This window comes from Fonsecaea nubica (genome assembly GCF_001646965.1).
Source record: "Fonsecaea nubica strain CBS 269.64 chromosome Unknown Scaff121, whole genome shotgun sequence".
In the NCBI taxonomy this organism is placed as follows: Eukaryota; Fungi; Ascomycota; class Eurotiomycetes; order Chaetothyriales; family Herpotrichiellaceae; genus Fonsecaea; species Fonsecaea nubica.
Genome location: NW_019173794.1, coordinates 45,359 through 72,962, shown reverse-complemented (window position 1 = coordinate 72,962; position 27,604 = coordinate 45,359). Strand labels below are relative to the sequence as shown.

The following is a 27,604-nucleotide window of genomic DNA, read 5'->3' as shown; positions in this document are numbered from 1 at the left end:
CTCCTACGAGACTGACCAGAACAATCTGAGATCTCAAAGGTCTTCCTCGTCACCTCGCAGCAAGGCTGAAGGACCGCCTCTGCAAGGGTCAAGGTCGCCTCCGCTCCGTTTTTATCAGATCATGTCGGAGCCTGCACGAACGTCACCATCAAGATCTTCTGTAATTGACGCAAAGCGACTGGACCTTATCCACATGCTAATTCAAGCTGAGTTCGGGAAGTAATATGGTTAGATCAACACGTCCATTCGGAGTGGTCAAGCTCGGTCGAGATATCCGGCGGCTTTAGTTGTACGATGGCCGTGAGGTTTTCTCTGACAATAGCATCAGCTTTGCTCGTACAACGAGCCCTCATTTCCTTACGCCGTTCGCCATCCTCGAAGTCGAGGAAAAAAAAATATTCCTCTACGAACATGCTCCAAAGTATCCTTCGATGCCGTGCTCCACGACGATGAAAGTGACGTCTGCCAATGGCATGCAGCTGTGGCCATACTTCTGTCTATTTCCCTACCCGGCAGTGTCATATACAGCCTTGAACGGAATGTGTCTACTACCTTTCTTAAACACGGTTCAGAGGGCCTGCGGGTCGAGGGAACAAAAAGGTGACAACTTGGCAGCAATCATCGGAAATCCCAAACAGGCCCGGCGGCTTACTAAATTTTTCGCAGTAAAGTCGGAGGACCTAGCTGCATTGCATTGTGCCATGGCCCAATACCGCGGTATCTGACGCAACTCGGGATTGTGGCATCGGACGATGCAGTCAAGAAATGCGCCTCTTTCCATGGCTAACCGGGGCTGTCCTATGAGAATTTGGAAAAGAGAACGACGGCGTGGATGATATTGCGGACGATGTTGTACGATTTGACATTCCAAAAATGGCGGATCCTGAAGGCAGCACGGAAGAGGGGTGCGACGCTAGGCTGAATGATCTGGGACTACGAGGCGGAACGTATCCGAGAAAAACTCCAGAAGGGTACAAGCTTGCTCAGGTCTGGTTGGTTCGCGTGCTGGCGGAGCGACATGGGTACAGCTTCAGACAGCACCACTCACAGCGCAAGCTCCAACCCCGGTCGCCTGCATGCCGGCAGGGCCGTTTCCAAACCCCTGCAAGGCAATACTCGTACTCGAAGGCGTTTCCGCAGGGGTCCTGCGGTACGGTCCCATTGAGTCTTTATGTCGACCACTATCAGACCTCGATCTGTCGCACCCGTGCCTTTACGAGGTTGCTTCGATCTCACACCTACGACAATGGAAGCATCCTTGGCCTTCGATCGATTAGGCTTACTCCTTTCCCTGTCGGGCTTCATTCGGAAGAAGACCAGAGATGCGCAAACTAGATATGCCCTGCGGTTCCCTGTCGTTACCGTGGACATGCATTATGGAACTTGTACCATGCATACCGCACAATGTCGACGCGACGAGGAAGAGGACGACCTGGTGGCACTAACCCAGATTTCCTTTGGGTCAACCGGACCCCAGACTCTGAGAGACTCTCCGCCACCCGACAAGAGAGAGAGGAACTTCGAACCATTACTAGCCATGCTCGTCAATGGCGGGCTGCACTGCGACGTCAACAGAGGCTCTACAGTGCCCAAACTGAGGCGACTCACGCGCAGAGCATCGTGGGCTGGGGAAGGCAAGGTAACCTCTCCGAGACCAGCTCTGCCGAGACATCTGCGGCTCCTTCACCTGCCGCAATGACACAGATCACAGGAAATTCAACTGATCCATTCACCTATCTCGAGTCGCCGGATGATGCGTGGTGGTCGCATAATGCGTTCAGGTACGCCGTCGAGTCGTGGCTGCCGGCAGTGTTTCGGGACTTGGACGTGCTGGACGAGGCAATATCAAGCTCTGAATCCTGTCTCGCGACCATCGATCGAATCGTCCAGGGTTGCCTTGAAAACAGGATGCACATGTTCTCGCTGCTCGCCGCAAGCACAGGATTTCTAAAGTACGTGTTGCGGCTCCAGCTTGACCGACGTGACTCGCCCGAATATTGCATGGGCAAAGCTCTTCAGCATTTGCGACACCATCTGGCCGGTGCACCACAGCCTAACGAGAGTCTCATATTTGATCTCAAGGCGTTGTCGACGTTTGAAAGATACGTGGACAATTTCGAGGGAGCTAGGACACATCTACGGATGGTTCAGCACCTTGTTCAATCAGTCGGAGGCCTTGAGATCCTGGAACCGCCCATGCGTCTGGTGTGCTGGCTGTGGGATCTGTTGGTAGCCGGCGGGACTGGGGAGAATCCCTTGATGCCTCTTACCTGGGATCCTGGCATGCTGCCACGCCAGCAAATGCGAGACGAAATACTTCCGGCTCTGGCTCAGAGCGGAATCATCCCCAGTGGCGCCGGTCTGCTTCAGTACGGATCATTGGTACAACATGAATTGTCGCCCATCCTTGTCGACACGATACAGTGGTTCCAAGTGCAGCAATTCAACCGGATCCACAATTTCAGCCGATCTCCCATTGAGCAATGGGCTACGAGAAGAGCATATGCCATCGTCCATCGACTACTTTCCATGGCACCGAGTTCTCCAGGAGACGGATTGCAGGGCTTGCTGTCGGAGTGCGTCAAGCAGAGCTTCTTGATCGTCATAGCGGACGCGGAAGCTGCGAGGAGATCCCGAGTACAGACTGAACCGCCCAGAAATCCTACTAATTACTCCTGGTCTGCTGTTGGTCGCCTTTGCCAGGCGCTCTCGGCGCTCGTGGAGTCGGAGGAAGACTGGCGGGACCAACACGAGGAAATCGTCCTTTGGATGGCGTGTCTAGGTGTCCAGGCTACATCGACAACCACGTCTGAGTCAATTGCGCAACATGAACAGACAGCGCAAGCAGCAGCGGGCCCCTCGGTGCCACCACCCAGCGAAGAGGCAAGCCCTCGAGAGTGGCTTCTCGGATTGGCAAGGCACATATTCTTCGAGCGGCGGAACCGAAATGGTGCATTGTCTTCGCATCCGCCTGCAGATGACGACCTAGTACAACTCATGAGCCGCTACCTCCATAAATGCGAACCATCTGGACGGCCAGATATCATGGGACTCGAAGAAGTGCTATCTCCGTGATTGAACCTTCGCGGCACACCACACAGACTTTCTTCAGTGAGCGTTTGATCAGCGGGACATAGCGGCCATTTGTCACCATCTCGCTGGGCTCCTCTCCTCTCCACTCCCGTCCCGCTTCGGGGCGAAGGGAGGCAACAAGGAAGATGAGGAAGGAATAGGAACCTGCCAAGCAACAATCTGCGCGATATGCAAATACCAACAATGTACGAATCCGTACCTACGTGCCTACTTAGGTAATATTCCTAAATGGAGGTATTTAACCCGATCAGGAATGGTGTGACTGCACGCCTCGTCTGTGGCTGTGTCCAATCCCTCGTCTTCGCAGATCCCTCGCTACAAGCGACGTGCGGGAGCAATTATGGATTCTGAGAACTAAACGAAACCAACCTTATCATGTACCCAACACCAAACACCGAGGATCAAGAAACCCAGAAACCGGGCAGACTAGAGAGGATCAAAATATCCTAAACAGAAAACAGAATATACCCCATCCTGTGTGATACCCGTGGCGGAGCCGCATGTACGACTAAAAAAGCCCCCCAGAAGAGTGAACTTGTTTTAATCATTTCTCTGTTCTATCCACGTCTTTTCCACCACGTCCGAGTCTAGCGCGGACCCAACAAGCAACCGAAGCAGCCAGAAAAGGAAAGTCACTGGTGGACGGGGCATGCTCGACACCTGTGGTACCTGCGATGAAGTCAACACCATGCCGCTAGTGCTCGTGGATCCATGTGTGGACGTGAACATGAACATGGACATGGACATGGTGATCGAGATCGAGATGGGACACGGAAAGACACGGACAAGGATGCTCATGATGACGACGACGACGCAAAGATAATGAAGCCTTTGGTTTTCTTTTCCCCCATGCTTGATGAGAAGACGAAAGACGCAAGATAAAAGACGCAAGACGGGAGCCACGGGCCCGCGAAAAACCACACTGGATTTGGTTCGACTTGGTTCGACTTGATTTGAATTGACTCGTATACCATCTCGGAACGAGTAAGTATGTATTACAATGTATTATGTATTATGTATTAGCTAGATAGATTGATGGATAGATTGATGATTGATGATTAATGATGTACTACTATATTGCCATGAATACTTATTACGATAGGTAAACAGATAGAATAAACGAGATAGAGAAAAGAGAAGAGAAGAGAGAAAACTGATCTTTGTGAGTGCGTTGATCGTGTGCTCACTGACCTATTCGCGAACCATCAACCGCATCGTGATCCCATCCTCGCCTCTTCTCGTTCATATCTATCTAAAGGGGGCCAACCTCCATTCCCATCGTCATCCCAACAACCAAACTCCTTTATCTCCCTCCGCTTCCGACCTAGTTCATGCCATGCCGTGACAGGTCCCGGTGAGGCCGGACAGCACGCAAGAATCCTGCGCCTCTGGCACACGTTGTTCCACCGCTGACCACGTCGTACAAGTCATCGGGCAGAAGGAAGTCTTTGCAGCAGTGGCGGTGGCAGCGAGCTTTCCCCGAAGAACCGCGTCAAGATGACCTGGCAGCGTACATGGGCTGTAGCCCTCTGGTCGTCATGCTCGACATCCGGTGTCCAAGAGCTGTTGTACGAGTCTTGCAGGGGGTTGGAAACCGCGCAGTCGCAGTGCTAGCAGTCGCAGTAGCGGCAGCGGCAGTGAGGATCGAAATGGATACCATGCGACGGTGTGCGATCTCGGGATTCACACTTGCTGAAATGGCCCGTGAGAGAGATTTTCAGGGTGGTCTAGCCAGAGAGACATTCGAGTTAAGGACTGTCCTTCTTTTTGCGCTCTAGAGACGAGGCAGCCGTTCCCTGTGACCTCATTGTACCGCTGATGGGAGTGGTGATAATGGTGACGGTGACGTTGGTGGTGGCGTTGGTCCGTCCCATCAGAACCACTCCATCTTTGACGCCAACTCGATAGTGCCAGGGAACATGCTCGTTGAGTAACGTTGTTCCTATTCTTTGAGGCCGGAGGGGAGACAAAGAAGGAAACATTATACCTGCCTCTGTGGTTGGCTTCATTTGAAAATGACTCGGCGAGCAGTCCGTCCCCATTCTTAGACCGTGAACGATGTAAGAACTGGACACTCACTCCAATGAGCACTAGATTTCGTCTTCTCGTCTGCTGGTGCTGATGGTGGTACCCGTGCCATGTGTCTGTAGCCCGAGAAAAAGCCCGTACCTCGCTAGACCCCGATTCACGGTGGAAGGTGACTTGGCATGCACCTCAGTAGAAGATGATGCTAGGGCCCCATCACAGAACCCTCTTGTGAGCGACGCGTGGACGGGTGAATGGGAAGACGAAAAACCAGCCATTGTTCTTCGCTCAAACATCGGCGGAAAAGGCGGGCGCGCAGAAAGAGAGAGCAAAATTGTTGGGCAGAGACACAAATCAAGGAGAGAGGATGGGGGAAGCGGATGAGAGGGAAGTTGGTCGTAGCGGATCTGGGCGGATCTGGACCAATCAAACCAGCTGTCAGAAGACCGCTGAGATCGTGTTGTATCGGCACGGTATTCGTTCGAGGAGTCCGGACAAGGGACGCCATAGCTATCGTCGTGGGAGTCAGGCTGAGGTGGAGACAAGGAGGCAGGGGTCAGAGGGACGAGGTGCTTGGTGGTCTGGCGTGGATTGATGGCTGGAATGAGGAGACAAGACGCCAGGAGGGTGTTTGTCGCCCAGACCTGTACGAGGTACACAGGCTGCGGAAGAGTTGAAGAAACTGCGGAACCTGCGTGCCTGCGCGGAGCAGCCAGCACGAGAAGATAAAGAGAGGGAAAGACGCAATTGGCGGGTGCAAGACACTTCGTTTTGAACGATTTGACAGCCGCAGCACTCAAGTTCCGTTCAGCTTTTGGAAACTGAGGAGAAACAAATAGACGGCACAGCCTGACCAGCCGTTCAGCCATTCAGCCAACAAATCCCCCACACCAGATGGACGCCGGATCTGCGCTTCCAGGCCGCATCCACATGCTCAAGCTTCTCCTCCTCGTCCCGTCCGTCCAACCATCGCTTCGCCGCACGCGTTACCATCGCAAGTCTGGTTGCAAGCACTATCCATCCATCACCGCATCACCACCCCCCTCCTCTCATCTCAATCTATCTCGATCAAACATCACCATGATATGCGGGTCCGCAGCCTCACCCCCCCAAACACCTTGTTGGCGACACATGCGGACTGCTCTCACTATCCTCACCGATGGTAATCGAATACACTCCCGTACGAGATTATTTCCTTGTTGCGGGGAGATCGCGACATCGAGGCTTGAGAAACATCATTTCTCACCCCTGTCTGTTCTCGAGGCCTGATGCTGCGTCAAGCGTTACTCTGGTCTATACACAGTCCCGAATCAGGATAGACGGACGTGTAAGGCTAAGAGAGGGACAACATCAGATTCCATCGACGATGCAGACAGGAGCACGAGCAAGACGCTACTTCGTACTGGATGCTCAAGATGATACATTTTTGGATAACGAGTAGATAGCGCATACTTTGGGAGGTCCACGACTGGGAGCAAATCTCCCTGACTGGCATATGCCGCCACCACAAAGGAATGCCGCTCTCGCAGTTAAAACCAGTTGCCTTGAGCAATGTATGAGATCCACCGCCATACCAAATGGATATTGCTCTCTATCACACACACGAAGTGTGCGGCAGGCCGATCAAAAGTTTAGCCTCCGAACATACGTTCGGTAGGTCCTTTCAGATGCCACATCTGGCATCACCTCTACCCTAACTCCAGCCCCCCAAATCCGCAAATGAGCAGAACGTATTGAAGATGGACGTGACGTCCAAACAGCGCTGGTGGAATTGTTGACGATGACAATATTGGTATGCACAACGAGGAGCAGACCAGGTATGTCCCTTTTCCGGGCATTGATATCGTTTACAACCCGCCCCTTTGCCTCCCAACCTGGTTGCCGGTGCCTTCGTTCATTACAAGGCTGCGTAGTCCCTTGGTACTCTGGAAGCTAGTCTGAACCGATGCGTGCTGACTGAGACGGCGAGATCTGATCCATTACAGCTGACTAACGGCCACGTGGACAGCGGGGCGAGGCTCCCTTCGGCTTGGCTTCGAATGTTTATGTTTTGCAAAGTTTTCAGTTCCAATCACTTCAGGGCGCGTTGGTTAGTGCCACAGCGACGGCTGCGCCGAATATGGCTGCTTCATGAGTCGGCTCAAGAACGATCCTTTCAGAACCAAATGTGCCTTCTGGCGATGAACCAGTGGAGATCATTTGTCGGATGAAACCCTCACAACGATCTTTGAAGCCGGGATATTTGAGTATAACGCTGCCGTTACACGCAATCGAGGTTTTGGGAGTTCCGTTCGGGGTTGTGGGGTTGACCTCGGTGTCTTTTTGTAAAGCCCAGAGAGCGTGCACGGCAACAGCGATGTAGGCGGAGGCTCGATAAGAGATTGACTCGGCCGCTTCGTGGAGGAACGAAACTTCTTTCAGTGTCGGGCTTCTTTTCAACCCAAAAGCCTTTTTGATCATCGAAATTGAGCCCCTCATACTCTTCGTCTTGTCCAGCTCAAGCTTGGCCATGATCTCGGTGTCCAAAGAATAGCTCTCGCGCAACACATCTGGCATGACGCCGCTGAACAGCTCGCCGGTTGCAACACCCTCGAGAATGATCAATCGGAACAGCTCTCCCAAGTAGCGACCAGTAGTCATGTACTCAAGAGGTTGAAAGTCTGGCCTTATGTGCTGCTGGTTCAGGATCTCGTCCCATCGCGTCTCTGGAAGAATCGACTTGCCGAACATTGACACTTCCGTGTTCGTAATGACCCGCTCGGCCTTGTCGAACCATGAATGATCCCGAATCCCGAACTTGGACTTCCCCATGCACGATGTCGGCAGATATACAGCGGCGTTTGTCCCAGTCCCCAAAATAAGCCCCATGGAGGTAGCAGGATCGAGGTAGGCTTGGGAAAGGAGGGTGGCTGAAGAATCATTGACAATGGCGTCAACACGGACCTTCAAACTCCTCCTCGCGCAGGCGGTCTCGATGAGTTGGCCCAAATCCATGCCCATGGTACCTTCATGGCAAGCAAACCCTTTCCCCATACCTTGAACCTTCCCTCCCCGGTGACTTGTTTGCTCAATAGGAAAACTCCAGGCTAAACCCAGGGGCAACGTCTGATCAGGCGACCAAGTTTCCTTCTCTTCTTCCAGCATAGCATGTATCCTACTGGCCATCCAGTCGAAGAACTCCGTCCCAGGTAGTTTACGTATTCGCTCGTCAATCTTACTGGTGGACATGTGCTTGATCACCATAGGGCCGTGTCGATTCTCTCTTCCCCGGAGTTCAATCAATGCCACCCGGAAAGTCGAGCCACCCACATCGAGAGCGATATAAGTCCCTGTCTCTTTTCCGGTCGGCAATGTCTCGCAGTACGAGGGTAGCATGCAAGCATCGCTCTCTTGGAGTTTGGCCTTGTATTGGACGCGGAGGGAGGAGGACATGGACAGCATTCGACGCATGGTACAGGGATATCTGAAGAGACGCATGATTTCGTCCTTGAGCGAGTCTAAGGAATGAAGGGTGTCCATAGTCTCGACCACCGTAACCTCAGTGTTTGGAGATTTGACCGAGACGTCCATGGTCTTGAAGGCAGAGGGAAAGAGGATCACGGCGGCCAGCCGGCGCAGAATGCTGCGGAAGAAATCGAGGAGGGTCATGGTGACGACGAAGGGAGACTCGACAGACCGGCTCCAAAAGGTTCGGGTAGTGGTCTTAATCGTCCAAGGGATAGAGTAGAATCATGATGGGCCTGATGGGAAGGTTTTGTTTGTTGTGAACACAGCCCGGATGAGGTGATGTAGTGGTGGTGAGGTGTCAAGGGTAAGGAAAACAAAGAGAATTCTGCCGTGACATGGAGTCAGAGAGGGTCAGGATCGGTAGTGTAGCAGGAGCAGCAAGCACAATGCCAGCAAGAATAGAGAGCGAAGTGGTAGTGGCCGTGGTATTGGAGATTGCTGGAATGGTAGTAGCATAACGGTTCAATTATCTGTCTGGTTCGGGGATCCGAATGGGGGGATGGGGATACGATGGGATGGTAATATGGGATGGGGGTTGACCGATGGCTCGCCCGTCAACAAAGCATGGTGCCAGTGGGAACGGGGACAGGATGTGCATTGGGCATGTATTGTGAAAAGAGGACTCGGTAGAGTTCCAGCACCACCAGGACCGTGCAGGGTAAGAGGGCGTTTGAGGGCGCAAGGTGGAATTGTTTGTATGTAACTGTAGAAGAATGTTACCGTGAGCGTGAGCTGAGCGCAACTGCGACTTGGCAATTAGGCGCTGTACGTTGCAGGCTGCGCAGGTGGTCGTGGTGTTGGTGGCAGATTACCGGACACACCTGACACGCCAGGTTACTACTCCGTACTGAGGGCCAGGCTCCAGGTTACCTTTTGCTGTGCAGGTCACAGGTGCAGGTTACATTGGTGGTATTGGATCATCTCTCTCCGCTGCCTCTTTCGCCTTCGCTTTTCAACCATGGGATTTCCCAATGTAACTCACTCATCAGAAGCCGAAAGTGAAGTCGCTTTCCCCAATCGTCCGAATCTCTGCCTCTCTCGTTGTCTCGTTGTGTCCACCTCACAGTCGTCACGCTACTCGTCGATTCTGAGCCTGCCACCATCTACACCAGCTTCACTAGAAGCTCTTTGGTGTTTGAGCAGGCCAGGTTCAATCCATATGTCTGCTTTTGCTTTCTCTGATCTGCTTACATCTCATTCACAGCAACGATTCTGCTCATCGCAAGTCTGATGCAATCGCTTGCGTTTACCCTTCGATCCTTTGAATCCTCTCCTCATTCCCATAGCAACTCCGGGCATACTGGATTAATATAGTCGACCTGGAATTATGCTAAAGAAGGGGTGCATGGTCGAAACATGGTCAATGGGGGCCAAAAGTAATCAATGAGACTGACCGGCCGATTTGAGATTGGCCTTTTTGAAATCCTTGCCCTGCAGAGTACTCGGTATGACGAGCGTCCCTCTACAATTTGGTCAATTTGGTCAAGACATCCCAATGGTCTCAGTCTGGATGGAAGAAGACGATCTGCACAATAATGCGGTGCAAGCCACTGGGTGTCAACATTGTACGACTCCTGGGTCGTGCCGGAGGTGACACAACAATGGGCGAGGAATATGCCTGCATGGTTCTGCCATCCACGGGGTCCCTATCACCATTACTATCTACATACTGTCTTTCCTGCCTCGCCCTCATCCTTCTCCGGGCCATTTTGATGGGATATCCAACGTGGTCTGGACAGCTAGGTACGGGTACTTTCTACTGCACACCCCTGTTCACCGTACGCGTTGCTCTGCCGGGGACAAGATTACCGGGTGACTCTGGCGAGATTGCGACGTCTTTGACAGGTGGGCTCGCACCTGATCGGTCGCTTGACCTTTCCAGCGCCAGAACGTGTAACCCGATTCGGCAGTATTCGAGTACAGAGTGACTTGTTCTCGAGCAGTTTGGTCCAGAACTCGACTGGAGCTGTGGGAGGGCAAAGTCCAACCTTGATATGTATGAAACCGAGAAGGTCCGGCAGACCAGTCTCTGGTCGCCCTTGACCGCCCTTTTGGTGGCTCGTCGACTGCGAATGCTCCCATGGCTAGCCATCATCCAGCATCACCAGACAAGAACAGCCGTAGGAGTGGTCGAGTACATACATATTTCAGAATCTAGGCTCGAATTGGGCAACAAATGGGCTGACGAGGGTCGAACAAGGCCACAAAGAAAGACTTGCTCCCATTGTTATCCCACCGGGATTGCCTGTCACAACTGCAGATATCCTCGTATCTTGCACGGAATGTGTCTCTTGTGGCGTTAGGAGGAGCAGCAATGTTTACAAGCACGAGGTACTCAGTACAGGTATGTCCTTCGAGTATTTGACGCCATGGAAAAGCCCCAAGCCCTAGGGCCCCATGGGTATTTCAGCCCTGAAGGTCCCCCCTAAGCTCCCCTATTCCAATAGTCTCGGCTTGTTAAAGGCCTAGTCTCCTGGGGTGTGCCCGTTACCCAGGCGTGCCGGGGCTGTTGAGGGTGATCGGCAGGGGTGTGGCTGCATATCTGTGCGCATGTGGTTCTTCCGGCTCGCCTCAATTCGCTTATTGCGATAAGGCCTCTCATCGGTTGTTCTGGGGCCCCCTGGAGACCAGAGTCCTGGGCGTCGAAGGGTCACCCATGGACTTTTGCGCAGATTTCACGTCAGATTCCCCGTCAACATCGGCTCTCGCTCGCTATCCCCTGACCATGGGCCAACTGCCGACCACAGGCTCGTCTGGTATAGACAGCTTTCTCCGAAGAGAGGGAAGGACATTCAGGAAACACGCGCTTCCACTGTTTACCTCGGGGGGCAGCTTGTTTTGTTTTGACTCCAGCCCCGGAGCGTTACGGCCAGTGGCTTCTCGCGTGCTCATGGGGTCCCTACGGTTTAGCGACGTCAACACTGGAGGCAGTCCATCCACTCAGAGAGGCTCAGGAGGGCTTTGAGGAGGACAAAGTCTCCGAAAACTCCAGGACCCGCGTGGAGCCCTTGGACGAACCAACCACCGCAGCTCATGAGCCTTGCTCTGCCTTGTTGTGCCTCGTGTCATGAGATCGAACCCTGGTCAATGTCCCCTGCCAGCCTCCCCCATGCTTCAAGCTGCTTCCCTGTTGATTTGTTTGACCTTCAAAACGCCCTCTTTTCCCTCCCCTCAAACTATAGCCCCGGTCCTGCCCGTCAGAGATTATTTGCTCCTTCTCCTCTTCCTCAAAGAGCAATGCCTGCTCCTCTCCTTGCATGTCAGACGTGTCTCTTCTATCCTCGACCAGAACATTGTGTCTCCTGTCCAGCGCATGGTCTCTGAAATAGAATCTGACCTTGTCTATATGCCAGCGACCAGGCCGACATACCGGCATCTCTCTATATAAGCACGTCAATCGCCCTTCTGACGTGCCTGCTTGACATCGGAGTCTTGATCCGCCGCGCGGGTTTCGCACCAATCTCTCAAGGCCAATGCTTCACCACTCATTTTCAGCCTTTCCCAGAATATGGAGTCGCGGTTACGAAAGCTCCTCTCGCCTCGAAGGCACAAAGGACAACGGCGGAATAATGCTGATCCCGAGCTGGATTTGCATAGCGTCCCGTACACGACAGCTCCACCACAGGGTCGACTCTCTCTCTTTAGCAAATCCGGGGGTATTACAGCAAAGGAAACCAAAATCAATCAACCTCCAGATCGTCTCCGGTCTTTCTCCTATGAAGAGGCTGCTCCAGGAAAACCGCCAGAGCTCGGAAACCGGCCTCATCGAGGTAATGGCCCTGTCAAGCTCCAGGCAAGTCGGCGCCTGAGCTCTGGAGAGCTCCTCGTCACCGAGCAGGACTACGATCGCACACTGGAAGACATCAAACAGGGCGAGTATATTGTTGGCGGCAAGGAACGAAGGACTTCCCACACCTCGTCACAACCAAAATCGCCTACTGAGCCTCACAATTTCAGGTTCATTGCGACTGCTCCAACCTCCCCCCGAGACCAAATCTTCTTTTCAAGTCCCATCTCTCAGCCTCCGTCCGTACTCAGTGATATACCACCACCTACATCCTCCAGCTGGGCTTCAGGAACCTTTACTTACCAACACCGATCACATTCTGCCCAGGACTATCATTCTCATGACCCAAACCTCGGGTCGAACAGTCTCGGGCTCGGAATTTCCAGCCCTATACAGCCATTCGCTTCACCATATATGGCATCGACCACGTCCCTCCTCGAGCCCCACGAGGAACAGAACCCAACGATTCAGGCGCTTTGGAAGGCGGAGTATAGTCGGCTCGTCTCCATCTACGGACAAAACGGCGTGGATCGGACCATTGGAGAGCTCAACAGAGACCGAGCGGAGGCACCTAGGCCACCTCCTCTGCTTTCCACTCGCGACAACCTTTACGCGGCGTCGTCGTTATCACTGAATCAGATCAGCCAGCGGCCACCAGATTCAGTAAGACGGGGCCTTGGGATCAAGGCATCCGGATCGACGCCCAACCTCGATCTCGCCTATCTGGACGAACACTCAGACCACTCATCTCACACCAGGTATTCACACCTTTCTTCGAGCGGTGCATCGTCTTCTTTTACGGCACGGACTAGCATGGCCGAAGATCCCAACACCAGCAGAGATGAAATTCGAAAGATTGTTGATGAGATGCGCACAACATATCTCCATGCTATCGAAGCTCACACTCCTCCTCTCCGATCATTGCCTGATGCGCCAGTCAAGAAGCCTCGATCCAAGAAGCAGACGCCCTCCCTCATGTCGTATGCTTCGGTGGATGGCAGTCTAAGATCAGCAAGTCGTCAGTCGACTACCCGCACCAAATCGTGGCAGTCATCGACGACTCTTATGACCACTCCGCGGACGTCAGTGTCGTCGCCTATGATCAGATCGAAACGGACAAGCTCCGCGACGAGTCGACGGACATCCGGCCCTGCCGTAGCCGGCATCGCTACACTACCCGCCATCCAAGCAAGCCCGGCTAAATCCGCCAAATCGAACAAGGGCGAGACGAGCAAGAAGAACGACGATGTCGGCTTGAAACGCGCCGATTCGACCACATTGGGTGTCATGGCTCGAAAGCTCACGATTCTTGACGATTGCCATTCGAGTGCCTCGTCCCAGCCCACTGTTGAATCGTCCTGCACATTTTACAACTCTTCAAGATCGGATTCGGATTCGGCTTCGGAAAAGAGTCTCCCACCCCTGTCGCCCCCACTCTCGCCCGCCAAACCATCGTCAGTACAACACACCCCCGAAAAACACAAGCCAGCCATGCGCCAAGTGTCGCCTCTCTCAAAGCAGCCGTGGCAGATTGACGTCGACCAGATCCTGCCGGACGACGAACTTGAGTTGGCTCTGGACATTGACGACTTCGAAGCATTGTGCGACGGCCTGTTCAACACGCAGGCGGTGGAATCCGAACCGCAACTCAACATGCTCCAACGACGGGTCAGCGAAGAGATTGCAGATGATGATGATGACGTCCTCGGCAATCTAAATATATTGAAGATGCCACAAGCCTCGATTGACCAAATGGGACTTGGTGTGACTGGTCTCCCTCCAATGATTTGAACACGCTACCGCCTTGTCTTCAGCTGCCAAAAGAGACTGCACGAACCTGATCTTTCGTCTACGTCCAGCATCCAACACCCGGACACCTCTTTCCCTCAGTTATTTGAAGTACAACCTAACGATTTTTTCCACTGTCATGTTATACGATTCTTCCACGACTTCCAGCCTTTGTTTTATTTTCGAGGGAGGGAAATAAACGGAAAATCCGGTTTAGGAGGAGGATGGCTTTTTTATTTTGGGAGAGAAATTCACTCGATATGTCCCCGTCTGCTGGGGAGGGACTTTTTGCCTTCGCGGGACGCTGGCTCTTCTCACGCTTTGCTTTTACGAAACTTTTGTGCTATGTTTTGCTGTGTTTATTGATGTGGCACGGGAACGTCTCTTTCTTCTTCATGACGATATGCCTTGATTGTGTCTTTGTTTTCAGGGGCTTTTCTTTGGATGGGAAACTACGGAGACCAACAGTGGGCTCTTTCAAGTTCTGGGTGCAAACAGAGGCTTGGACACGGACATGGAAATGTATCTGGACCTTGGATGGAAAAGGAAAAGGGGGCCGGGTGTGCTCGACGTGATCGACCAAGAAAAAGCCCCCCCAAAATATCATGACGGACGGCATGGGTAAACAAAGGGACGGAAAAGGAGATACAAACTAGGACAAAAAAGAGGAACAAGGAAACAAAAATATGCACGAGGGCGACCTCTGGAGTGGGGGGGCACGGGTACAGGGAAAAAACCTGTTGACAATGGTGTCTGGTATGTTTCTGGTTCTGGGTCGAGTTACTTTCTATACCACTCGCGCGCGTAAAGGCCTGTTGTTTGGGTGATGCATAGTGGATGGTAGAGGGGGTCACAGAAACATAGAGCCATCCGTTGACTCGAGTGCAATGCATGTGTGCAAAGAAAGTGTGATTCATTGTTTGCCGTTGCACCCTGGCCGCCCAGGCCACAAGCTACCTGCTCTGTGCTTCACTTGCTTGACTTGGTCTGGTTCGGTTGCTTCTCGGTCTTTATATCGAAGATGCAGTAGTAGCCGCTGCCAGAGGTGGCTAGCCATCGAGCCGTATAACGCGGTTTGAAACCCAGATAAATGTACTGTCATGTATGTACGTACTGTATGTGGATGGCCAGACCAGAATACAGAGAGAACGAGAGCCAGCGAGGCCACATCGACCATGTATGTTGAAAATAGTCTCAGCGCGTCTCTGCTTTCTCTCCCTCTCTCGGTCTCCCAATGCCAATCTTCTCTCGTCATTGACCCGCTCACTCACTCACTCCACTCCATCATACATACATACATAAAAAGCTCCGTCCACCTGTTCTTCCCGGCGCCTCGATCTCCGGCAGATATCCCTCTGGCGGCACTATCTGTGTAGCATGGCGTACGTAGCAAACATGTCTTTTGTTTTGGTTTCTCTCTGTCTCTTTTCATAAATCGTTTCCTCGTTAAAAGAAAAAAAAAATTGTCTCGTCTATGCTGCGGGGGGGTATCATGTTGAAATGAGCTACTTGGCTCTTCATGCGTGGGGTATCATGTTGAAATGAGATGCTTTTTTCTCTCCTGGTCGTTCTTTTTGTATCGTTCTTCAGTTTCCTGTTTGAAGAATCGCCCTTTTTACCCTCACGCCAAATTCCTGTGGTTTTGTTGAATTAAACACGCCCGGAAAAAACTCCCGTCCTCGTCGTCAAGCTTAGGACGCATCCAAGTAGTTAGCTGAGTTGATCATGCTTTGTGTGTTAGACTAACGCCAGTATAAATAAGAACCAAAAATTCAAGGCAAATGATAAAAAAAAGGAAATCAACAGACAACGCTCAGTTGGAGAGCACGTCTGCACTGGCCTTAGAGGGAGCTTGGTGTTGCTCCCCATTTGCAAGGCCTTTCTCGACATCGCCGAGTGATGCATCGCCGTTCGGTACCTCCTTAGTCCCGTTTTCGACGGAACTGGGTACAGTGTCTTCGATGACCAAGTCGAGATCCTTGGTCTCCAGACCCTCAAACACCTTGAAGATCTCTTTGTTTTGGTGGAAATCGTTGTTCACAATGTTGACGAGGTAGCATTCGTCCATGATCTTCTCGATCAGCTTTCTGCTTCCGGATCCTGCGGGATAGCATTTGGCCCAGTCTTGTCCGAGCCGGAAGGCTTCGTCTTTCCATGCCAGGAACGAGACAGTTTCCACGATAGTTGGTTGGACAATCTCACGGTTCGGGAAGATACCCCAGGTCACGGCGTTTGGACCTTCGTCTTTTGTGTTTGTGTACAACTCGCCTTTCCGGTTCACTGCGTAGTAGGTGAGATTCTTGTCGGCGTTTAGTCGATCCATCACCGTCTTGAACATGGAGGGGAAGACAAGCAGTTCCAAGTACGCCTTCTGATACACCCAACCACCTGCAGGACCCCATCCGTAGATTGGATGCGTAGACGACGCGCCATCAACTGCTGGCTGAGAATTAATGGTCAAAAATCCATGCGTGTTTAACTGTAGCAGATCATCCTTGATGATGTCTGCCTCAGAAGAGATGGCACCTTCGCTCCATGGTAGTCGTTCCAAGTCGCCTTGCAGAAAGCGTACAAAAAGACTTGTAACGTCGCGAAGAGATCTTGGCTTTCCCCATAACTTGATGTTGGCTTCGTTTGTGCCCTTGAGCCCAATACCGTAGGCATCCAACTCCCCGAAAGCAGGAGATCTACTGTCACCCCAACGACCGTTGGGAAACTCGTCCCAGTCGGCGGTCCTGCTGATGTATGATGCATTGCGATTTCTCCAGAAGATTGGCCTGACCGTCTCGTCCCGACGATTGAATCCTAGAGACTGCCGCCAGGGTAGTGGTTTCTCCAGCCGCGTTCCGGAAGTTTCAGGCGTCAGGGACAAGTCTTCCAACACCATGCGTGTGGCTTGCGCCAAATTCATGGTGTAAAAGTGAAGGTGTTGGATACCAAAGTCCAGGATTTTCCGGCACATATCAGCGACCAGATCTTTTCCAATAGCTCTAACAGCAGCGTCGTCATTCTTGACCGGTTCCAAAGCTTCCAACCACTCAGGAGGAACGTGGCATTTCGTCCAATTGGCTCGTCTCACAAACGCAGCGTAGGTCTGAACAGGCATGATGCCAGGAAGTATAGGCACGGTGATTCCACGATCCCGACACTTCTTCACCCAGTTGAGAAAAATGTCGACATCGTAGAACATTTGTGTTATGACGAAACTAGCCCCGGCGTCAACCTTTTCCTTGAGATGGTCGATCAGCAGATCGACATCCCTTTGGTCGTCACAGCCTTCCGGGTAGCCAGCAACGCCGATATCAAAATGGTCACCGTATTTCGCCTTGATGTATTTCACCAAATCTTTTGCGTAGCGGAAACCACCATCTTTCGCCTCCCACTTTTCTTGGTCTCTGGGCGGGTCACCACGGAGTGCCAGGATATTTGTACAGCCCGTCTTGTACGCCCGGCGAAGAGCCTCGTCGACCTGATTTCGCTCCATATCCGTGCAGGTCAAATGCATGCAAGTCTCTAATCCATAGTAATTCTGAGTGGCATTGACCATCTCCGAGGTCAACTGGGAATGCCTCCCACCTGCGCCCCATGTGATGTCGATGAATGTCGGACCCAGATTGTGCATACGGTCCATTCGGTCGTACAGGTTCTGAACGCCCTGTGCCGTCTTAGGAGGGAAGAACTCGAAGGAAAAGGTCGGCTTCTTCTGCTGGTGAGCCAGCTCGAGTTTCTTGGAGACATGCATGTCGAAGGCTTGAGGGAGGAGAGGGAAAACGAGGGAAAAGCTGTAAGAAAAGCGACTGAGATAAGAGAGCGAGGAGAATCAGACAGTGTGGAAAGAGCGTTTGTTCACAGTGTCCTCTCTGCTCCTGTGTGACCGAGTTCGTGGTCACGGTGTAGGACGATGATGTCCTCCTCCAACCCGAAGTCCAACTCAACCGAAATAACGGTTGCGAGCCCACCTATCGGCCAGCTCTCGCGGCATTGAGGGTCGGATCTTCAACAAAAAGGCACGAGTCTGTCGATTGGATTGAATATAGCAGAAAAAAAGTGAGGGGAATCGAGAGGTGAAAGGGCCTAAAGTCAGTGATGAACTCACCCTTCGTAGACTTTTCGCAGCTCACCGCAACGCCCACACCCACGGCCATGCCTATGCCCATGTCCACACCCACGCCTGGGTGACGCCCACTCTCGTATCCACTTACGCACTCCGGAATCCTTTCGCGCCACGCCGAAAAACTGTTTTGGCGTGGAGGGATGAAAAAGTTTGCTCTTGGCAGGCACCGTTTCTGCAAAGCGCCAAACGCAGATCTCGCTTGTGCTGGACCGCCCGCCAGACTACTCATACATCGGTCAAGATACGCTCAAATCCTCGTCAAACCCCTCCTGAAGCAGACGACTTCTCTCACGCTGTCGCCGCAACGATGGCGACGGATACATCCTACAAGGACGCCCTCCTCACTCTGCTGTTGAAGGCCTCTGCGCTCTCCTTTGGCACCTACACCCTCAAATCTGGTCGCATATCACCATACTTCTTCAACTCTTCCCTTTTGCACACTTCGTCCCTCCTCGACGCACTTGCACGGGGGTTTGCTTCAGTGCTGACCTCGCCTCCCTTTTCCCTCCCGCTTGGTACCGAAGAGGCTGGTGCGGAAGCCGATGGCTCATTTGCCCCTCACTTTGACGTGGTCTTTGGGCCGGCGTACAAGGGGATCCCCTTGAGCGCGATCGTCACTCGCGAGCTATTCTTTGCTGGGAAGAATTTTGCGGAGGTCTCATACGCATACAACAGAAAGGAAGCAAAAGATCATGGAGAAGGGGGTATCGTCGCTGGAGCACCGCTCAAGGGCAAGCGAGTGATCATTGTTGACGATGTCATGACAGCCGGCACTGCCCTGCGAGAAGCCATTTCCATCATCAAAGCTCAGGGCGGCGTTGTGGTTGGGGTGGTCCTTCTCTTGACCAGACAAGAACGTGTCTCCGATGCAGAGTCGAGAAGTGCGATGAAGGTTGCCGAGGACGAGTTAGGAGTGCCTGTAAGGGCGGTGCTCACGTTCGAAGACTTGCTCGAAGCTATTCAAAGCGGCAAAGTCGAAGGAGCCGGACAGGAACAGCTCGAACTAATGAAGGCCTACCGGGAAAAGTATGGGAGCAAAGACTGAACCCCGGGGTGTTGTTATGGGCCACGACGCTCTCACACTTGGCTCTGATAGACCTTATGAATGGATGACTCGGGACTGGTGCATTGTCATAACAACAGATCCTTCTCAATTTAGGGCTATTGAAGACACGCTTCCTCCGGAAAACGAGGCATGTGGCATGGGTTTCCTATTTCTTCATCGGCCCGGGACTGGACTGGACTGGACTATTGCCATGTACGCCGTGACCGTGGCCCCTGTCGAACCACTCTGCGCCTGCGCCCTGGCGAATTTACAATTCATCTTTTCCCGTGCCATCATCATTCACATTCGTTGATTTCACACATCCACCGCCCACGCCGTCCTTCTCACATCCCCCGGGACAAGGCCCATCCTTGTACTGCCACTTGAACAGCGCCTCTGTCTCGTTCGCCAGCACATCCCCGATAATGCGCGTGCGGTGCGCCGCCAGCCTGCCGACGCTGCGGGAGAAGATCTCCCTCGACCGGATGATGATCTGGGGCCAACCGTGCGAGCGCAGCGTCGGGATCGACGTGGAGAAGATGTATTCGCGGAACCCGCCGTAGAGGATTGCGGACGAGCACTGTTCCAAAGGCGCCCGAGGGATTAATCCAGGTCCCACGCCACAGGTCAAAAGAGGAGTCTTATCGCAATATGAAGATTGCCCGTCTCAAAAGAAAGGATTGTGCAATTCAGAGAGAGAGACGGAGGGCAGAGATGTGACGGGCTGGGGGAATATGGAAGGATTGCTTGCTTGCTTGCTTGCTTAGTTGCTTACCATGGGACATGCCTCCGCCGTGGTATACAGGCTCAAATCACCCAGTGCTTTGATGGCGTCGGGTCCCGAGAGCTTGTACGGGCCATCCGGGTCGGTCAGGATCCGGCTGCAGTTGTTGATGGCCGCGATCTCGCCTTTCGGTGTGCGTGCTTTGTTAGCAACTGTCCCTTGTAGTTTGTATCGCCTGTTTTCATGGCACATCCACTTCGCTTTCTTCTTCACCGCCCTCGCTCTGTGAAACGTCTGGAGATCCTCAAGTAGTGGATAGACAGAAAACAAGAAGACAAAACGCGTTGGAGACAACAAAAATCCGCCCTCCGCCTCCGCCTCCTCGACAGAGCAGAGCCACAGCCCCATCACCACTGAGAGACAAAGTACAGATCCCACTCGGGCACTCACCATGCAACGTCGGGTTCCCGTCCCTCACGAGCGAATTCGCGCCAATACACACCTCCTCGCCCAGGTGGTCGATCTCGCCGGCTCCCGCACCACCCGAGCCCTTCTCGGACGCAGTGTGGTTCACGATGACAGAGCCAAAGGCCGCAAACGGACAGGGACTGCCGTCGTTGATGTCTGCTAGGGCTGCGACCGCCCGCCGCATCCAGAACGCTCGAGCCGCAAAGGGGACGGGGTCGGCGCCGAGGTCGTTACCACCACCTCCTCCAGCTATATAGCACGGGTTGGCAGGATCATGGAGATCACAACCAGAGGATACGGCAGAACTTGAGACAAAGAAGAGAGGGAGTGAACAGATGAAGAATGATAGCTGCATGATCCTGGACACTGTAGACGTGAATGATACTGGCATTCAATATGGTAGTGCTGACCTTGGCTTGACTCTGTTTACTCAACGATTGATGTCCAACTAAAGTACGATATATAAATCCGAGATAGAAGCAGAAGAACCACCTGTGAAGGTAAGAGCGCTCATGTCCGGTCAACAAATCAATCCGGCCCCTGTGCGGCGTGATACAAGATGCCCTCATCCGATTTCCCACCGATAACGCCGCCATTATTCTGAACATTCCTCAGTCAATATCTTCGACCGCCTCACCCATCTGTGCGAGGTCGAGATGCTCAACGAAACCAGCCCCTGTCACTTGCTGCACCCTCAAGCCAACACTATTCGAGGCTTTACTCATTCCCACGTTAGGACTCCACACAGGGACCAAGTCCAACAATCTCGACGTGAGCCTCGACCGCGTCTCATCGGAAAATATTGATGGTGTAGACACACTGCGCTGCATGCGGGCTTTCTGGCTTTGCAGTTTCTGCGTTCCTTTCTTGTGCTTGACAACTGCACTGGCTGGCATGGACCGTACTGCAAAGACGCTGGGCCACTCAACCACTTTCAGGGCCAATTTCTGTATCTCGTTTGCGACGTAGCCAGGCGAGACTAAGACGATCTTTTGGCGGGCGACCGGATGATCACTATACTGTTCAAGCATCCGGGCAAATCCATTGTCAAGGCAGGCAGCGACAAATATTGCGTGACAGTTCGGCGTCGAGAGATAGAGGTGGAAGTTTTCTAGAGCCGTGGACCATTAGTCGCGATGAACTTTCGGTCTTGATGATAGGTATACCTCTGATTTTGTCATCTGCCCTTTCTTTCCCCCTTCCTGCATCGAAGAAATCGAACAGAGGGATTTTCTCGGTGAACTGGACCGCAAAATCGGCCACGGCCACACCTGTATGGCTCTTTCGAGGCCGGGGTTGTCTGACGCCACCCCCAAAATTGATAAAAACGCGAGTGATAACCTTGGATGTTATCGGAATAGTTCCATTCTGATTCAGAATGTACTTGATGACTTCGTTACGGATCCTCGTCGCGGCTATGGCACCTGGGCCAGTAGCATCGGCACAAGTGGTTGTTGAAGTGCCTCCTTGTCCAATACCTTGGTTGCAGATATCGCGAGCCCACTGTTTGAGATTTCCCTAGGTTAGCGAACCACACAGTACAAGCTGACCGGATAAATGCTCACAGAGTAGGCGTCACCGTCCACTAGCACGACAACAAATGGCTGCGCTGGTAGAGGGGAATCTTGCGCGAGGGTGACCAAAGGGTCCCTGACTGTCTCGGCGTTTGTGGTACACCTCAGGTATTCTAGATCCAACTGCATATCAACCAACCTCTCCTCAAGCTTCCGTGCATGTTTAGTCATGGCCTTCAACGACGTCATCTCAGTATTGAGTCTTGCCTGCAGTTGACCAGCAAGGACAGACTCGTTTCTCAGGCTGGTTTGCAGGCTCTTCGCTTGTGCCTGAAGGGCTACGCGCTTTTCTTGCTCCTCCACCAGCAAGCGCCGCGCTTCGTCGCCTCTTGCCCGCTCAAAATCCAGCGAGCTGCGGAGCTCGTATAATTCTATGCGATATTTGTCAAATTGAAGGTTTGCTTGCGCACAAAGTTCATTGGCATATTCGAGCTGAGCTCGTAAAGCTTCCACCTTGTCTGCGAGGGTATCAAAGTCCATATCCTCAATGGGCTTCGGATCTAGGCTGGTCGTCGTTTGAACACGCTTGCTATCCCTGGCATCAGGCTTACTGATGAAAGGTGAGAGCCAGGAGAGAAGTGGCATAATGGTAGCGAATCTGGACGCTGAGGTGCAGTAAATGAGACTCGGTAGCCGTGTGTCTCAATTCGATTTCAGCGTTCAAGAAATGCCCAAATTGAAGAAAAACTTGAGCAGATTGAAGGGGGCACTTTTTCGATCGTGTGATCAAAAGAGAAAACTAAGGCGGATATGTCTTCATCCCTCCGCCGTAATCCGCAGAACGGAATGGAAACGCGCAACCTTGTGCGACATAGGTCTGATGAGTATGTATAGAAAGAATGGCCATAAAAGTGAAGGACAATTACACGTTAGCAGATGTCAACGAGGAAAAGAATGTCGCTAGATCGAAGAGATAGAGAGACAATTGAATAGGAGTGACAAGATGAAGAAGAATGAAACAGTCATAACAATCGACGACGACGAAGTCAAAGCCAGTCACGCCGCTCCTTGTTGTGAACAGGTGGGGCAAGAGCGACCGGAAGCGCGGGGATATATATAGGGCTTGGGGCGCACGTGATATCAAGAATAAAATGCAAGATGCAGTACTGTGTATTGACATCTGTATCAAGTACAACTTAGTCTCGGTGTGTGCAGCAGCAAAAGCGCGCTGACTCCGATAAGGCGGCAGAGGCGTTCTTTGCAGGGCTTGGATCCCTGCAGTACGCAACATATTCAGTCCTTGGTCATCGACCTCCCGAGAGTGATGGCTTAGAATCCTCGCCCAGTGGCGGCCATTCTCTCCAGGCTGGGCACGGCATTGAAATTGCCAACACCCATTCCTCCGTTGATGTTCCCTGACATTGCGCCCATGACGCCTGCATGGATTGGCCGGTTGCCCATGCTCGGTTGTTCTTCTAGGTCCTCATATCTCAACGTGTAAATGCGTCGGACCTTCTTCCAGAGTTTGGTGTCCCACCAGATGTAGTAGCCTTGCTCGCTCACTTTGTCGTCCAGTAATACCGGACTAGGTGACGCGTCGTCCCTGGTGAGCCATTGCTTCTCCCTCATGTGGTACCGCCACTTGCGCGCGACCAACTCTTGGGCCACCAGCATTTGTATGTAATCCCGAGGCATGGTGTAGAAGATGAAGAATAGCGTTTCGTCCACAAAGCCAGTAATCCGAGTCGACAGTGGTGCTATTTTCTTAACCGTGTAGCACTCGGGGATGGTGTACTCCGAATCCAATGGCCGCAACGGTGTCGCATTGGGTTCGGCCCATGGTCCTGGATAAGACGATAGTAAGGGTTCTTGCGAGCCCATGCTGATGCCGAGCGTTGACAGGTCCACTCCCCGCATCAAACTTCTTGCTGCTGGACTGGCATTGTCCTGTTCTGCAACGTAACCTTTCATCCCGAACTTGTCTTTTTCACTCATTCCTGCGAAGATGGACTCGTGGTCGGCTCTAGTACCAATTTCCCGATCTGCGAACATATCCCGCGGTTGCAATCCTAACGACTGGGACGGTGAATCCTGTAATTGCGTCCGTGCATCTTGTCCTAAGAATCTCTCATGACCTATGGCCGCATTGATACTCTGAGATATGGGTGACCGAGCTAAAACTCATCCGTCAGCAATCCGCGCTCTCACACTAGAGTGGCCACCATACAAATTTGTGTCTGCCCGGACGGCGAAGTAACTCTGCTGGGGTCACCTGGCGTGCTGTCCCCCTGTTGAGTTGGTTGTCGCTGCGTAAATCCAGGAGGTCCACTTGGGGCTTGACTTGTTCGTCGTACGGGCTGGGAAGAATCCGAAGAAAACTCCATTGGAGCATTCCTTGAGTAGGTATCAGTAGGGTAGAAGCCGTCTCGACTGGCATTAACCGGTTGCTGTCGAGATGAAATGTGAGTTCGCGAGGCTTGCATTTGCTGTCTCTGCGCCTGTTCGTTCTGAGGCGGCCCCGTCTGCCAGGCACTGGACCCCACACTGTGACCCTGTGATTGCAGGCTGCTGTTGTTGAGGCTGGGAAAGGAAGATGCGGATAGGTCAAGCTGAGTATTGGCCCTCGAGTTCATAGCTTGTGCCCAGCTGTCGGGTGCTACAGCGTCTCGAGCTTGTTGTGAGGGTGCGGGAAGCCCACTTTGCCCCCAAGTTGCTTGCGTTGCGTTAGGTCTTATCCTTGGGATTTGTCAACGGACATACCAGGCTTACCCCCAACCATCCTGCCGCTGCTAGCGGCCCGGCCTTGTGTGTGTTGATTCATGTTGTTCACTGTAGGAATTTGTCGTCCTTGTCCTAGAGAAGATTAGTTAGCACGTGGGCCAATGCAAGGTACAGAAAACAGCAATGTTAACGAGCTATTTAGAGAATGGTCCACTTGGACATCAGTGGTCCACGTGACCTGGTAATCGTGTCCCTGCGGATTCATTCCCAACTGTAAAGGAGGCAGAAACCCGGATCTGGGCTTCCGGAGAGAAAGAGAGCTGTATGGCTGCCGCGCTGCTAAACAGGCGTTCAGACGTCCGCAAGCAGTTGTTGATGATGCTGCGCCGAGTGAACGTCTGCATCGATAACCATGCTGTCCATGCACATATTTCAAGGAAAGCTGTAGCATAGGACTGATGCCATTGTGTGGGCTTGGTGAATCTCTCCACGATTGCGGCTATGCCCTGACTGTGCCTCTCGACTCCGTGGAGAGATTGCTTCACTCAATCGCAGCCTATTCATTCATTCATCGTTGGCCCCAACATGCACCAAAATTGGCAGGTTCTTGCCGGAAATCCATCGTAGCTTTGGCTGATAGTCCAACTGTTGGGTATTTTTTCACCGTTGAGCTCGTGCCAGGTAACACTTCATCCCGAGCCGAGTGTCCAAACCGCCCCCTCTTTCAGCCCATTCATCATCCGTAGTCCTCATTCTGACGGAGAAGTCCATTCTATAGATGGTCCTCGTTTCCCGCCCTCCATTGAGAAGAAAAGTGAACGCAGTTTGGCGGGCGAGGGAACCGGAAACCCACCTTGTCGATTCATTTCGGTCTTTGACTTGACAGTCTGGACCGACTCCAGATGCTCTCGCTCCGAGGAGAGTGATGGCTCGTTGCGCAAATCTCAGTTCGGTCGGGTGTATTGGCGTACGATTCGAGGGAATGGAGGTGAGAAAGGTGCAGTTGTTCGCCAGTTGTTGTTCACAGGGTCTCTGGAGGCTGAGGGCGCAGTTCAGATTCAACGTCCCTGGCCTTGGCGCGACACGGAGCCTCATGTGATAAACGCCGATGACACGAAGCACGAGAGATTCATTAATCGCTTCAGAGGACCTGTTTCCTGGCACTGCGATAGAAGTAAGAAGAAAGAGCTTGATGATTTTCAATAGAATAGCTTTGTCTACATTGGTCTTTTGTTATCAAATTCTCTCGGCCCCAGCATTCCGCCTGCTGTTCTGCATCTAATCATCAAGAACGCGAGCTATTAAATGCCCGCAGGTTGATCGAACCGGACTGACGCCTTCTGCACATGGTTCGTTCGAAGAAGACTATGCTCAGCCAAATAACGCCATGCTCATTGTCCGAGAAAATGATTCACAGCAACAATCCAATGGCGAGTTCGACATTACCACCTGTCTGTCTCAGCGCAGCGATCGCCTCCTCTCTTGTAAATCCCAGCTCGGTTACCTGTGCTATTGATTCTGCGGTGATTGGTCGCGATTCTCCAAAGTTGCCGGAACCTGGTTCAGGTTGAGATGAAACAGCTGTAGAGGAAGGACCTGATAACGACGGTTGATTCGCAGTGCTGGCGCTTGCCTGACCGGCCCCTGACCCTGTCTGAGCTGATCCCGCCGATGCTCCTGGCATGACAGTTCCGGTCTTTGCGCCAACTGTGCTGCCACCAGGGCCTTCAATTTTGGGCTCACTCTCCAACACATCTTCCATCATCTTCGGGATTTCGCTTTCTGGTAAGAAAGGAATCTCGTCGTTTTCAATGCGGAGACAGTTTTTCTTCAGATCGATGCACATCTGGTGCCGCTTGAGCATGTCAAGCCCTAGTAGCAGGTCTACATCTTTGCCTTCCATGACTGTGAAGCTGCTGGCGAGATTGTACTGTCCAATTTCGATTTCGGCCGAATGAACTCGACCCAATATTTGGGCGGTACCTACACCTTTTGCAATACCCCCAAATCGTTTGTCGACCAGCCGGAGGATGCCACACCGTTCGGCAGCTGACGGGGACATGATGGTCGTCTGTGCTCCTGAGTCCACGAAAGCTTTGATGGGATGGCCGTTGACGATGACATCGATATAGAGCATGGTGACCTTGCCGAATGCTATAAAAGACGAGCGTCAGGCTAGGTCAGCCTGGGAGTAGATCTCTGACTTACCTTCCGGAAACTCTTCCATTGCCTTCTGTAGGTTTTCTGTGACACGTTCTTGCCGTATCATTTCTTCAATTTTCTGTTGTGCATCAACATTGAAAGGATCCGCCTCTAGAAGCGCAATCTGCTCTTCTTTCTCTCTCTGCATCTGCTCGTTTTGCCTCAGCCTCTCTTGTAGTAGATCGTGGAATCTCTCTTGATCCTGAGCGGCAGCTGCAAGTTCGGGATCTTGTCTCCGAAAATCGGCCATGATGGCAGGGTCTCCTAATATCCGGGATCGCAATGGCTCAGAGTGGTTGAAGTTTCTAGCCCTCTGCGTTGAGGGTTGGCCACTGGATGTACCTTGAGCGGTTCGTCGTCTTGGAGGATTGGCCTGGATTGCCATCGGTATTATACCACCTTCCTGGACGTCAAACTGTGCAAGCGTTATGGAAGTGTTTGTGACTGCCATCCCATCTCTTAAGAATATTTGGGCAGATGGAGGAACCCCAATCTCAGCTTCGACGAAGGCTTTGATGTCATTCAGGGTCATATCGGGGCCCACATCGAGAGTGATGAGATCTACTGGTAGCTCTCTGTCAGAGGATACAATGGTTATGGATGTGCGCCTGCGGAA

The 27,604-nt window shown here is 52.5% G+C and overlaps 8 protein-coding genes across 8 annotated transcripts; 3 read left to right on the top strand and 5 right to left on the bottom strand.

Moving 5' to 3' along the window:
• Positions 1-1,404: 1,404 nt before the first annotated feature.
• AYO20_10783 (hypothetical protein) lies at positions 1,405-3,075 on the top strand (the record flags this gene model as incomplete). The annotated part of the gene is made up of 1 exon (XM_022649039.1): positions 1,405-3,075. The coding sequence occupies one exon, from the start codon at positions 1,405-1,407 to the stop codon at positions 3,073-3,075; it is 1,671 nt and encodes a 556-aa protein (XP_022495007.1).
• Positions 3,076-7,194: 4,119 nt separating this feature from the next.
• AYO20_10782 (hypothetical protein) lies at positions 7,195-8,766 on the bottom strand (the record flags this gene model as incomplete). Its single annotated transcript, XM_022649038.1, has 1 exon — positions 7,195-8,766. One exon carries the CDS (start codon positions 8,764-8,766, stop codon positions 7,195-7,197), a length of 1,572 nt encoding a protein of 523 aa, XP_022495006.1.
• Positions 8,767-12,133: 3,367 nt separating this feature from the next.
• Positions 12,134-14,203, top strand: AYO20_10781 (hypothetical protein; the record flags this gene model as incomplete). Its single annotated transcript, XM_022649037.1, has 1 exon — positions 12,134-14,203. The coding sequence occupies one exon, from the start codon at positions 12,134-12,136 to the stop codon at positions 14,201-14,203; it is 2,070 nt and encodes a 689-aa protein (XP_022495005.1).
• A 1,810-nt stretch (positions 14,204-16,013) lies between these two features.
• AYO20_10780 (methylenetetrahydrofolate reductase) lies at positions 16,014-17,942 on the bottom strand (the record flags this gene model as incomplete). The annotated part of the gene is made up of 1 exon (XM_022649036.1): positions 16,014-17,942. The coding sequence occupies one exon, from the start codon at positions 17,940-17,942 to the stop codon at positions 16,014-16,016; it is 1,929 nt and encodes a 642-aa protein (XP_022495004.1).
• Positions 17,943-18,621: 679 nt separating this feature from the next.
• On the top strand, positions 18,622-19,359 carry AYO20_10779 (hypothetical protein; the record flags this gene model as incomplete). Its single annotated transcript, XM_022649035.1, has 1 exon — positions 18,622-19,359. One exon carries the CDS (start codon positions 18,622-18,624, stop codon positions 19,357-19,359), a length of 738 nt encoding a protein of 245 aa, XP_022495003.1.
• A 268-nt stretch (positions 19,360-19,627) lies between these two features.
• On the bottom strand, positions 19,628-22,710 carry AYO20_10778 (hypothetical protein; the record flags this gene model as incomplete). The annotated part of the gene is made up of 6 exons (XM_022649034.1): positions 19,628-19,939; positions 20,135-20,295; positions 20,534-20,800; positions 21,189-21,662; positions 21,718-22,054; positions 22,117-22,710. The coding sequence occupies 6 exons, from the start codon at positions 22,708-22,710 to the stop codon at positions 19,628-19,630; spliced, it is 2,145 nt and encodes a 714-aa protein (XP_022495002.1).
• Positions 22,711-23,394: 684 nt separating this feature from the next.
• Positions 23,395-24,698, bottom strand: AYO20_10777 (hypothetical protein; the record flags this gene model as incomplete). The annotated part of the gene is made up of 2 exons (XM_022649033.1): positions 23,395-24,239; positions 24,293-24,698. 2 exons carry the CDS (start codon positions 24,696-24,698, stop codon positions 23,395-23,397), a joined length of 1,251 nt encoding a protein of 416 aa, XP_022495001.1.
• A 1,499-nt stretch (positions 24,699-26,197) lies between these two features.
• Positions 26,198-27,238, bottom strand: AYO20_10776 (hypothetical protein; the record flags this gene model as incomplete). Its single annotated transcript, XM_022649032.1, has 2 exons — positions 26,198-26,940; positions 26,995-27,238. The coding sequence occupies 2 exons, from the start codon at positions 27,236-27,238 to the stop codon at positions 26,198-26,200; spliced, it is 987 nt and encodes a 328-aa protein (XP_022495000.1).
• Between the last annotated feature and the right edge of the window lie 366 nt (positions 27,239-27,604).